The 13,644-nt window shown below is 43.3% G+C and overlaps 1 protein-coding gene across 1 annotated transcript; it reads right to left on the bottom strand.

The window, feature by feature from the left end:
• Positions 1 to 736: 736 nt before the first annotated feature.
• Positions 737 to 11,933, bottom strand: opn9 (opsin 9). Its single transcript, XM_034218920.1, has 7 exons — positions 11,813 to 11,933; positions 9,518 to 9,668; positions 7,554 to 7,693; positions 6,752 to 6,890; positions 6,197 to 6,311; positions 1,811 to 1,891; positions 737 to 1,367 (listed from the first exon to the last, which is right to left on the bottom strand). The coding sequence occupies exons 1-7, from the start codon at positions 11,931 to 11,933 to the stop codon at positions 744 to 746; spliced, it is 1,371 nt and encodes a 456-aa protein (XP_034074811.1). The 3' UTR covers positions 737 to 743.
• Positions 11,934 to 13,644: the final 1,711 nt, after the last annotated feature.

The raw sequence follows: 13,644 nt of genomic DNA, 5'->3' as shown, positions 1-13,644 counted from the left end.
TCTGATTTAAGAGTTGATTATATTTCACATCATACATCCAAATCTGTAAAGTAACTAAAGGTGTTGAATAAATGTAGAGGAGTAAAAGTACACGATGTACCTCTGAATTGAAGTGGAGTAGAAGTACAAAGCAGCATGAAATGGAAATAATCAAGTAAATTACAAGTACCTCAGAATGTTCTTAGTTACTTCCCACATCTGACAGGTGTAGTTTGTAGATGATACAATTGAAACTAAGCACCAGTTAGCTTAGCTAGTTGCACCGATCGACTTAATAACATTTTAATAAGCAGATGAATCGATTGTTTGTTGTTTCAGTACAATAGCATTGGCCTAATTCGACCCCCTCCTGGAGTTGCTGTTAGAGGGCATCATCAACGACATGTTGCATCTGCAGAAAACTAGTTTGAGCTGCTTTTCCATGATATTTCTTAGATATATGTGGTTTCCCAAACATGAAGCTCCACATCCAGCAGTTGGTTTAGCTAGTTTAAAGGAACAGTTCATGTGTATACAACTGACAAGACAACAAGGTAAGAAAATCCTTTATTAATGTTGTTTCAGCACGAGAAATAAGGCTCTGTACACTCATGGTAGCCTCTCTCTCTCTCTCTCTCGCTCTCGCTCTCGCTCTCGCTCTCGCTCTCGCTCTCGCTCTCGCTCTCGCTCTCGCTCTCGCTCTCGCTCTCTCTCTCTCTCACACACACACACAGTGCTGGATGTGGAGCATCTCAGGTCTCTCCTCATCGTCCTCCCATCGATGCTGCAGTGTCCACGTGGCCTTCAGTGTCCAAGGCGTTAGTGTCCCCCCCCCCCCCCCCCGAGGAGGTAGTATCTGCCCAGGAGTTGAATCTCCCCTTACTTTTACTCTCCCTTCTCTTTTGTTTGCTCAAATTTCTGCTGTGTCTCTCTAGATTCGTGGACATCTTCCTCTTCTCCGCCTTCACCTGGCCGAACATCATGGCGTACATGTCGTACCTGAACTCCCGGTTCATGATGTGGTAGATCAGAGGGTTGAGCATGGTGTGGGACTTTGCAAGCATGGCAGGGATTAAGCTGACTAAAGGAGAGAAGGCGGACCTGGGGCTGCTGGGTTCACTCTGGGAGGTGATGGAGGCTGAATTCATCTCCACGCCGCTCCACCTGCTCTCAGGGTTGTAGTAAATGTGTCTGTAATATTCTGTAGCTGTCCAGTTGAGCAGCGAGGGGATGTCCAGGGTCTTTGGGGGATTCGCAGAGCTCGACTCCTCCACCACAGAGTGTAGAGACGCCTCCTGGTCCTCACTGGGAATGAGTGCAGAGATCAGAGAAATGGTGGCGTACGGCATCCAGGCTATGAGGAAGGAGGCACACACCACCGCCGCCATCTGAAAAACACACACAGATTCATTTGAGAACATGTTATAATATCCAGCAATAATAAAAGGTCAATTAAAACTGTTTCGTATTTTTTTAAGTGTGTAATTTTGTTGATGTGCCTAAGTGCGTAGATAGGTAGGTAGGTAGATACTTTATTTATCCCAAGTTAAGGAATTGTTTTGTCGGAGCAGCATTTTCCCAGTGAATGTACAATAATAAAAAAAAGAATAAAATACAAATAAACCTTAAAATGTAAAAACAATATATTCTCAGTAGAAAATACATATATTCAGAAGAGGATATACTGCACACTATAAAAATATATATAATGAATAAGAATACTCTCTAATATACCAATCTGCTAACATAAATATTTAAGCATAGTGCAGAGTAGCTTTTAATTAAAAGTTAAAGTAAAATATATCATATTGAAAAATATTTAGTGGTTTACCTTTGCAAGTCTCAGGTCTTTGCCACTGTGAGAGACGGAGGCGGACGGTATAGATGCCAGAGTGCGATTGGATCTGTAAACCTGGAAACAGACGCAGTTACTCAAATGTATTTTAAAAAACCTTGAGATTTCAATTTCAACAGGATACCAACACACATCACAAACAACTGTGACAGAGCAAATGACAACTACAAAGACAAACATAGCTACAGCAACATACAGAAAACAAACATTTTAATTTGACAATTTGAATGGACTTCTTGCAAAGACCCATCCACTTTGCCCTTTTAGACTTTAGGGTATATACTTGTCGTGTATTGTGTGTGAACTACTGTATGTTGTGCGGTGTATGGTGAGAGTTGTTTCGTATGCCCAATTTCCATTTTATGTATGAGTAATCTGAAACTGTAATTTGGCTGCCCCCCCCCCCTGCAGTTACTTACAGAAACCCCTAGGGGTCACACACTCCCTATTAGAGCCTCAGGGGTCCTATGAAAAACAACTTTAATGATGAACACTAAGAGGCTCTATGAAGCTCATATTCCCTCTGGAGACCTGCGTTGTAACAGCTCTTTACAGGTCTGTGTAAAGCAAAAATAAACTGGATAAACTTGAATAATAGTTATACAATCGTAAAGAATATAGCAATGGGGTTTCAAAACCGTGAAACAAAAGCAGTATTATTTGCTCTAAAAATGCTGGCGGGGATACTTAAAACTAGCACAAACAAAAATGACAGCTCATTAATCTTAAAGCTTTTTAAGGCCCCGGGCGTCTCGGTCAATGGACTTTTTATGTTTGGTTTATTTGGGAATCCCGTGTTGTGTCCCCGAGGATGTTGGGGTCATATATTTATATCTCCGTCTTGAAACTAACACGAGGTGGTGCCAGAGTTCCTATGTTCACATTCTTCACACACAGTGGTGCAGGAATGAGTCCTAAAACCCGGAAATTAGTTATCATTTACACTCTAGGTTCCCTTTTTTGGTTAGAAGCATAAAATAAGGTCTGATTAACAAAAGCTTAAAACATAATTAGGTTTCACAGTCTGTGCATGCGTGTTGGTAGCATCACTTTTGTATACACAGCCTGAGTGAAAAGCTCCAACAAAAATATTATATCCTCAATTAAGTCAAAGCCCAATCTAATGAGTATGCACCCAGATTGAATAAGCGTTTGAAGATAGGTAAAGTTTAGCCAGGCAGAGACACATGAAGTCATCTGCAAAGAGAGGTGAAGAAATTGAGTCCTTAGCTCGGAAATAAGTGAGCATTTTAGCTCTTAAGTCCAAGTCAATGTTTTTTTTAAAGGTGTGGTGACCACCTATTTATACACTGGGTTCATAATTCATACATGGAACTACAGTTGGGGGTATTGTTCCCACACGGACATGTTATGTGTTTTACTATATATGTTGTGTGCCCTCCTCTCTTCACTCTCTTCTTCCCGGACTGCAACCGGACAACATGACCTTAGTTGCTCTCCAATAAAGTACCCTTTTGCACCTTCCTTGCACCGCCTCAGAGTCCCTATCTCTCGGCACTACACTGGTGACCCCGACACGTCTCGAGAAGTTTCCGGGACGGACCCGAACACGGCAAAAAGAACGCAAGTTTTTTTCTCGAAATGCCGGGGATTTTTTGGAATCGTCCGTGGCTGCCACCGGCACGCGGACTGAGGCTCGGTGCGCGCCCCGCAGAAGAGCTGGGGACGTTGCTCGCCATTCCCGCATCAGCCTTCCATCCAACAGGGGGACGATGCACGACCTGCTGGGTCGACCAGCAACCCGATTGCTACCTCGCAGGCTTGTTTCTTCGGGGCGTGCGGCTGCACGTCCCGGCTGCGCTAGCTGACGACGACTAGCGGCTAACCACGAGGGGCTAACGACGGCTAGCAGCTACCCATGGCTGCCAGCTAGCGGCTAACGGCTGTCGACGTATTTCTGTTAACATCTGACTGTTAACAATCTTTTCCGGTGCCGGAGAGGAGGTTCGACCAGCCGGTTCACCTCGTGTGGACACTCTCACCTTTTTCACCACCTCGACGGCGGTTCCAGACGCCACTCACGTTTTCATCGGCGCCTGGGTGGCGCACTCCTGGACCTCGTCTCGCCTCGACAGTTCCGGACGTCGCCCATGCTCCATCGGCCCATGGGTGGCGCGCTCCGGGACCCTGTCTGGCCTCTCATCTGTCCATGGTTCCTTCCTCCCGGAGAGACTGCTCCTGCCTCCCGGGGATACCTCAACGCCTGCTGAGGACTTCGTGCCCGCCGCCGCTGCGCGTCTGCCTGCCTGCCTGCGGCCGGGTTGCGCTCTTTCCTCCCGGGATGACTGCTCCTTCCTTCCGGGGACTTCATTCGCCACAACACCTACTGCGGCCCGCCCCCGGTGGGGTTGCCCTCGCCTTCGTTGCGGCCCCCTTTCGTCGGCCCGTTCCATGGCCCGGCCCTCACCTGTGACCCCACCCTCCTCGGCCCCTGTGGTGCTTCCTCCAGGGACGCGAGGATTTTTTGCCATGTTTGAATTCTGGGGGGGCTTGTGTGGTGACCACCTATTTATACACTGGGTTCATAATTCATACATGGAACTACAGTTGGGGGTATTGTTCCCACACGGACATGTTATGTGTTTTACTATATATGTTGTGTGCCCTCCTCTCTTTACTCTCTTCTTCCGGGCTGCAACCGGACAACATGACCTTAGTTGCTCTCCAATAAAGTACCCTTTTGCACCTTCCTTGCACCACCTCAGACTCCCTATCTCTCGGCACTACAAAGGTTAGATAAAATACGTCAGTTAATAAATACCCCAATGGTGAATGATTGACGCTACTATGTGTCACTGAAAAGGCAGTTCCTAACAAGTGACTAAATTAAACGACAAAACGTCACACTAAACATTAGCCACCTTTAGCTTAGCAATGCTGACGTTAGCTCTTTTCCCTCTGGGGATTTCATTGACGCTTAAAAAAATCAATAAGTAGCATTAAAGAGGACCTATCATGCAAAATTCCCTTTTTGATGTATTTTATACATAAAGATGTGACCCGGTGAGTCAGGGAACTCACGCAGCGTCAGAAAATAAAACCCTCTCTCTTTTCCTCCGTACCCAAATCTCTAAAAACGGGGGAACAACGGAGCTGATCCAGATTTGCGTCCGATATGACGTCATATCTGAAATGTGGACCCACGGCCCTATCAGAAAGTTGCTATCAGAAACAATGCCCGACTGTTTTGGACGTAATATGGTCGGTGTTTACATTAGCATTGCTAACACTCAGAGCTAACCTGTACTGGAGAGCATGTGTGTGAAGAAGCAGGAAGTAAAAAGGAACTCACCTTGTGGTATAACCGGAAAGAGAGAAAGCCTTTGAGCTCCATACTGTTTCAGAAACAATCCTTGATCTAATAATCCATGATCTAATAAGCCTTGCGTTTCATCACCGCAGCATTTTAGACAGTGGCTGTTTCTCAATCGCGAGGAAACTGGCTTCCAAGCCAATATTTCAAGAATACTACATCATCGAGTGCCGCCGAAGGACTGTTCCAATCTCCAGCATACTTGGAATTCCACCGAGGCCGCGTCCTTGGTTTGGGGGTAATTTCGAGGCTGCACATGGGTAGACTTTGCGTCCTTCAAATCCCCACAATGCTTTGCGCACGGACCAATTTCCCCAAATCTGTGGCGGAAAATGTAAGGCGGGGCCTCTCATATGACGCACACCTGCACACTTGCTAGCCTGTTCCACTCTTCGTTTTCCGATTGCCAGGAAGGATTCTTGCCTAGCTTCTGAAGGAAGTGACTCGGAAGACATGTGCTACCAAGCAAGCATCCTCGCGATTGAGAAACGGCCCCTATCTGCCAGGTCCCGCATGAGCAGGCATAAGCTCCACCTCCTCTTATTTTATATTTTTTCAGTTTTAAAAAAAAAACCGCTTTATTCTTTTTTCTGCCTTTATTTATACAGGTGAACATCTAAATGAGACACAGGGTCTCATTCTCAAGAGAGACCTGTTTATACCCAGAATCAGCACGTTTGAAACAGGAAGTGAAATAGAGGGATATGAGGCACGGCTGGAATGGGTGATCTGTTTGGTATTTTGAGCAAAACACTTCATAGACATGTTTTTTATATATTTTTTATATATCTGAGACCTATGCTATTACCTAAAAATAGCGTGATAGGTGACCTTGAAAATGTGGATATTATCCTGCGGAACAAACAGGTTAGTATCAAGTGCAAATTAACGTTTGTTACAGAGCTTATTTTCTGCAATACCCCACGAGAAAAATACATAACCTTTTGTGAAGAGAGCCCTCACCATGCTAACTTCTGGGTCGGCCTGCAAAAATACATCATCACTGCACCACGGGCAATTTTCCTCACCTTCCGCAGGATGATCACATATGAAGCGACGATAATGAGTGCAGGAAATCCAAAGCATAACATCATGATGAGGAAAATATAGATTCTGTCATTTAGAGACGTCTTTATTCTCCACCTTGAAACAGAAACACAAGTTAGATCAGTTATTGCTAACATGTTTGTCTGCTAAAATGTTGGCTTTCTTGCCCTGTGCTAATCTTATATGTTTAAATCTCCAAAAAAAAAATACTTTTGTTCGGTGAGGTAAGAAGTAAAACGCCTCCATTGGACTCCTTTGTTTACTTCCGTAACATGGGACATCACTATGTAACACTCGCGCTCCTATTGGCTAGCGCTCCAACACATTGTACCTGATATCTGTATATGACATCTCTAAGAGGTTGACCAATCACAATCAGAGCAGACTGGGCTCTGGTTTCAGACAGAGGGTTTAAAGAGGAGCTGCAGCACAGGCAGTAGGAGAAAAATAAAGAGCTTTTTGAACATTAAAGCATGGAAACGGTAGAGGCACAAAATACAGATATGAACCTGAGAATAAGCATACATTTAAATTACCAGTTTATTGTGCAGCTGGTCCCATAAGGCTCTGGTCCATAACTACCAAAGCCAAAAGCAGGCAAGACGGCCCAGAAACTCGTGTACACCCACAACAGCGCTAAGGACAGTAACACGTGGCGCCTCTCAATCCATTGACCTGCATGGCAAAGAAGCAAGAAACCACTTAATGAACTAAGTTGGACCAGTAAAGGTCATGTTTGAGACTAATGAGACACTACTTGACATTTCAATCATTTTTTTTAAACTTCAGTGGATTTTAGTTGACCTTTAGGCAAGGCCAGGCAAGTCTATTTATATAGCACCTTTCAGCACACGGCAATTCAAAGTGCTTTACAAATTAAAATAAAAGACATTTAAGAATAAATACAGCAGAAACACATTATAAAATGGCATTTAAAAACAGGTATTAAAAAGCAAGGATAATAAATTAAACACAACAGATACAGAATACATGAATAAAAACCATACTGCAGTGTGGATATGAACAGCTCACTCAAATGCAGCGACAAAAATATACGTTTTTAGTCTGGATTTAAAAGTATTAAGAGTTGCAGCGGACCTGTAGGGTCTAAATGACTTGAGTAGGCTATACAGTATATTGTGTAAGTGAGGTTTGTTTAAGAGCCATTTTATTCCATTCTATTTCTATGTAAGTACTGTTATATTTTACTATACTTTTTATTATTTATTTTCTGTGTTTTTAATTGTTCTTTTACTTTTATGTATGCACCACGACATCAAGTCAAATTCCTCGTACGTGTCTTTATTGGAGTTGTGCATGTTAATATCTGAGACTTGCCGTATCTTAAGCAGCAGATCTTCAGGCAGCGGTCCAGAGAGATGAGGCAGGTGGTGAGCAGCGAGCCGATGCCGAACAGAAAACCCTGAATGCCGTACAAGAGGCAGCCGGTGTCGCCAAACACCCAGGCATGACTCCAGCTGAAAGAGACAGAAATCAACTCAATGTATTCACAGTCTTAAAATGATAAACGGTAAATGGACTGTACTTATATAGCGCTTTATCCATTCTTTACGACCCCTCAAAGCGCTTTACATACTACATGTCATCATTCACCCTTTCAAACCTCATTCATAAATTCATCTCTCAGTGGATGTCTGCTCGCCACCTCACACTCAACCTTGACAAGACTGAACTGCTTTTCCTTCCTGGAAAAGATGGTCCCACTCTTGACCTGACAATCAACATCGGCCCCTCTGTTGTTTCCCCGACTCAGACTGCAAGGAATCTGGGTGTGACCCTAGATAACAACCTGTCCTTCACTGCAAACATCGCTGCTACAATCCGTTGCTGCAGATACATGCTTTACAACATCAGGAAGATACGTCCCCAGCTGACCCAGAAAGCAACGCAGGTTCTGGTCCAGGCTCTCGTCATCTCACGCCTAGACTACTGCAACTCCCTCCTGGCTGGTCTACCTGCATGTGCCATCCGACCTCTGCAGCTCATCCAGAATGCAGCGGCTCGTCTGGTCTTCAACCTTCCAACATTTTCCCACACCACGCCGCTCCTCCGCTCCCTTCACTGGCTTCCGGTAACTGCTAGAATCCACTTCAAGACACTGGTACTTGCGTACCATGCAGCGAATGGATCTGGCCCTTCCTACATCCAGGACATGGTTAAACCGTACACCCCAGCGCGTGCACTACGCTCTGCATCAGCCAAACGACTCGCTGCACCCTCGCTGCGAGGGGGACCCAAGTTCCCGTCATCAAAAACACGTGGGTTTGCTATCCTGGCTCCAAAATGGTGGAATGAGCTCCCCATTGACATCAGGACAGCAGATAGCTTACACACCTTCCGGCGCAGACTGAAAACTCATCTCTTTCGACTCCACTTCGAGCGATAGAATTACTAACAAAGCACTTATATAATAATAAAGGGCTGGCTTATCTAAAGCCAGTTGAGTAGCACTTGAAATGTTTTTGCTCTATGAAACCTGATGTACTTATATGATTCTGTTTTCTTCAAGGTTGTGTCTTCTTGGTCGAACGCACTTATTGTAAGTCGCTTTGGATAAAAGCGTCAGCTAAGTATCTTGCCCAAGGATACATCGACATGTTGACTGCATTGGCTGGGATCGAACCAACAACCTTCTGGTTTTAAAGACGACCGCACTCCCTCACAGCCACAGTTGCCAAAATACAAGTACAATCATGAGACACAATGGAGATATGTGAAACTATCCGAAGCTTAAGCATAGGAGCCCAGACAAACATAAGAGACTAAACATAAAGCATTTACAATATATATTATTATTACCACATTGAAGGGCTTTAGATTCATACTGGATCCTCCTCATATGCCTCTGACAAATGTCTACGTATAGAAGGCCGATAGTGCCATTAAACAACACTATTTCCACACGTTTGTTTATTTATGGAGTTTTAGTTTTAAACATGTGGGGTTTAATGACACCGTTGGCTTTCCATAAACAGAAGATGGCCTTGGTTTTATTCATATTAGTGGCGCAGTCCTCATTTGGGATGTGTTCTTAATGCTGCTGTTTTAGTTTCACAGTGAGTGTGTGCATGTTTCAGTAGCATTTACACAGTCTTCATATCATTAGTAAAAAAGCCAGAGACCAGCCAGGTGGACCCAGTTGTTTGCAGTTTTATACAGAACCGCTGATCTGTTTGTGAGATCATCAAAACCCAGTACACACACACTGGCCTCTTTCATTGTATCATCAATCTGGAGCTTTGCCTGGCCACTGAGGAGTCGATCACAATGTTTTTCTGTACCTGGAAATGATGAAAAACGGCGCTCCCAAGAGGCTGAAGCCTAAATCGCAGAGAGCCAGGTTGATGATCATGAGCTCTGGAGGTCTGAGCTTCTTTCGTCTCCTGCAGAACATCAACAACGACGTGCCGTTCCCCACCACTGACGTGACACCTGGAGAAAGATTCAAAGGCTTTATTCTCATATGCAAAATAGCTATGAACATCTTGAGTCCCAGACATAGTTAAGACAAAAAAAGAAGAAATTAAATAAAATAGTCCAATTCAATATTGCAAGAGACATAATGGTGCAATTGAAATAGAGGATTTAGTGACGAAAAGGATTGGCTTCAAATCTGCGCTTTAAATCCTAGACATACTTATTGTGCATGGAGGTTTCTTGACGTGAGTAAGACCAACAGGCTTCAGAGTTGATCAATACACCAATTCACCTGTATTCCTCTCTTGATCACACACATTCACAAATGAGCACTGATGCCAATCTGCCTCTGCTCTACAGAAAGCCAATAAGCCCAGACAAAAAACTAATTACCATCCCACTGAGCAGAGGAGAGCATCTGCAGCTCCATCAAAGGGTTGTGCAAAATCCAAATGTTGTGGATTCAGAAGCAAAGACTATTTTAGTGAATTAATGTATCGATTTATACGGCTTGAACTGTCTTTTTTAATAAGATTTGTTTACGATTCTGTCTTTTGTGTTGATTGCTGGAAGGAAAAACACTTCTCATATCCATTATACTTAAATTACACTCAGGCTCAAAGCACCAGAGATTTGCATTCTCTCTAATGTCTATGGGTTTATTGTCTCAATCATTCCTTTCAAGTGTTTACAGAATAGAATAGATCAGAAGCATTTATTATCATTATACAAGTACAACGAGAATAGTAAAGCTACTCCCTTTAAGGTGCCATCAAAACATTCAGAAAAGACAACATACAACAAAGACAAACAGCATTCATACATACATAAAATAACAACAAAATAAAGTGCAGAAATAATTCACTGTATATCATAAATGGTTAAACCATACACTCTCGTTTTCATCCTGGCTCCGAAATGGTGGTTACTCAGTGGCGGACTGGCCATCGGGACGTTCGGGACGTTGACAATTTACTAGCGGTATTTACTTGGGGTACCGAGGTGGGCCGACGGTACCGAAGTGGGCCGTTCGAGAGTCCCGGGCAGATGTTTTGTCCCAGTCCGCCCCTGTGGTCAATATTAATATTACTTTTACCCCTTTAATAGATTCGTTTCAATTCAGTCAAGATGTAGATAAACCAACCCACTGTTTTAATCACTCCCTCGACCTAGTTCTGACAAAATGGTTTACTATAAATTAAGCATGTATTAGTCTGTCCACATAATCCTGTTTCATCTCATAATTTCCTGATCACTTTTGAAGTCGTGGGCTAAAGAAAATGTAAATGATTGGTGACTAACAAACCTGAGATTGTCATACTGATAAAAGTGTCCTCTGAAAATACAAATGCATTTGCTGAGGCAAGTTGAATCTTTCTTTCTCCTTTGTTGACGATTACTGCGCAGTGTGGCCCCGTCTGGAGGGTCTGGTCTTAGGGGTTTTCTGTTTCTGTCTTATCATGTCATTGTGTATTTTTGTTTTCATTGCTATTACTGTAATAGTCTTTTTATGTTATTGTTGATTGATTGATTGATTGATTGATTGATTGATTGATTGATTGATTGATTGATTGATACATTTTATTTCGAACAAGTAAAATAAATAATTACAAAACAACAAAAATGTTGCAGTGCATAGTCATGTAAGAGAAATCAAAACAAAAAATGACATTTACAACAACAACAACAGCATTAGCAACATAAACAGTCCCACATCTAGTGTTTGAAAAGGAGTGAGAAGAAGTATAATGTATTTAATCTCACCCCCTTGTCCCTAAATGATTTATTTATAATCTATAATCTGCAATAATTATCATTATTATTAATTATTATTGTTATTATTAATCTGCTTTACTTGTTGATTGACATATATACATATACACGTATGTACATACACACATACACATATATACATATATGCACATATACACACATACTCACACATATACACATAGTCAAACACCTTCCCCACCCCTGTACCTCGAGAAAATCATTTCTCTGTATTTCCTCTTGAACTGGTTAATGTCTGGACATCGCTTTATTATCATTGTTTTGTAATTTGTATACAGCACCTGCATGTGTACTCTGTATGTTCTCCTGTTATTGTGTTATGTGTGGGAAAAAACTATAAATAAAGTGTCCTCTGAGAGCTTGCTTACATGTGAAGGTGAGGAAGACAGCGATGAGGCTGTCAGTGCTCGGGGACAGCTGGGAGACGAACAGCGGGTGGACGGACGAGAGGACGAACCAGGAGCCCCTCGGGGAGACATTTCCTCCCATGATGCACCTCAGCGACCCCCTACAGCCTGCAGAGAGGAGAGCCAGTGACCACAGGAACACTGAGAGTGAAATACTTTGACTCTCTGACAGGAAGGATTAGCAGCATGCTGAGGTAATGTTTGTCATGACGAGGAGGCAGCACAGGCCTGAGAGTTCTGTTCTGGGTTTGGTTTTAGAAAGAGATTTCTCTAAACTGCTTCTAATCTGCAGACAGAAATTACAGAAGGGCAGAACCTCATTTTAAACATCCCTTTTAAGACAACAATGGGCGTTTTAAATCAGCATGGTGAGAGAGGGACAGTGATGTACATATTATATACATATTCTTTATTTTGTTTTCTTATTATTTTAGCTAAAATAAAACAGATTGTCCTCTCCTTGAGTTCAATCATAATAAAATTGGGCCTGAGGTGCTTTGTCTCCCAATAGAGCATTATAAATGAATAAATAATAACAACGTGATGACAGTGGGTGTTTCTCAATGTCGAGGAAGGCTGACACTGTTTCAAGGATGCTACGTAATCGAGTCCCGCCGAAGGACTGTTCCAATGTCCAGAGGATGCTTGGAATTCTACCGAGGCTGGCGTCCTTCGTTGCGGGAAATTTCGAGGCTGCTAGTTTTTGGTTACGGGTTACGCAGGGAAAACCCAGTTGAAGAATACAACTAGAATACAAAATCTCTTTTTGTGGGGGAAACTTCTGAAGCAATTGGAAACAGGAGACACGAGGAGAGCCGGAGCTTTGATGGCAAACACTGACGGTTTATTTGGAGCTTCGGCCGGAGAATTCACAAGATATGTCACGGGGCCACGAGTTGACCACAGGGCAGAGATGCCACAATCAATTCTGAAGAAACCTTCCTCTGGTAGGAGGTTAAGGTTTTAACTAGTTCATTCTTCAATAGATAGACTAAACAGCTGAGGACACTGAATCACAGTTGTTGTTGTTGTTGTTGTTGTTGTTGTTGTTGTTGTTGTTGTTGTTGTTGTTGTTGTTGTTATGGCTTGGGGTTATCTACGCCCCGAGAAGGATGTGTTCCAGGTGTCCCACAACCATAACTATCTCTGATCGAGAGTTGCCCGGTCACAAACTGGTAACAACAACAAAATGCTAGGGCAGCCCCTCCTTATTTAATTTAATTTATTTTAATCGTTTATTTGGCAGGGACAGTTCACATTAATGAACGCTTAAAACAATAAATGTGCCAAGCGTCAATATGCCGGATTTAGCTTTGAGCTACTTTCCATCCGCAGTCCCTCACATAACACATTTAAGAACAAATACATGATATGCAAAAAGTGCAAAAGAGCCTGAGCAGCACATCAGCATTTACCACATGGTAATACAATATACTGCAGCAACGATATATTAAGTGCAAGAGAAGATACAAGAGCTACCTAAAGTGCAGGAGGAGATGCCCCTGTGTTAAAGTGCATTTAGCGGTGATCGCACGTCTGTTTGTTTCTCAACCATTCTTTGAGTTGACTTTTAAAGAGTGGGACAATCCAGTATCTGAGTTGGGAGGCTATTCCACAAAGAGCTGCCTTTAACGGAGAGGACATTTTGTCCAAAAGTGGTCCGTCTGCGGTGGACTTCACAGTCTCCTCTGGTTTCTGACCTAGTGCAGCATCCAGTGTGTTTCTTGTGGATGAATTCCCCTAAGGGGGGGGGGGGGGGGGGGGGGGGGGGGGGGGGGGGTGGGGGGGGGGCA

This window comes from Gymnodraco acuticeps, unplaced genomic scaffold (assembly GCF_902827175.1).
Source record: "Gymnodraco acuticeps unplaced genomic scaffold, fGymAcu1.1, whole genome shotgun sequence".
NCBI lineage: Eukaryota > Metazoa > Chordata > Actinopteri > Perciformes > Bathydraconidae > Gymnodraco > Gymnodraco acuticeps.
This window is presented reverse-complemented; position numbering and strand designations above follow the sequence as displayed.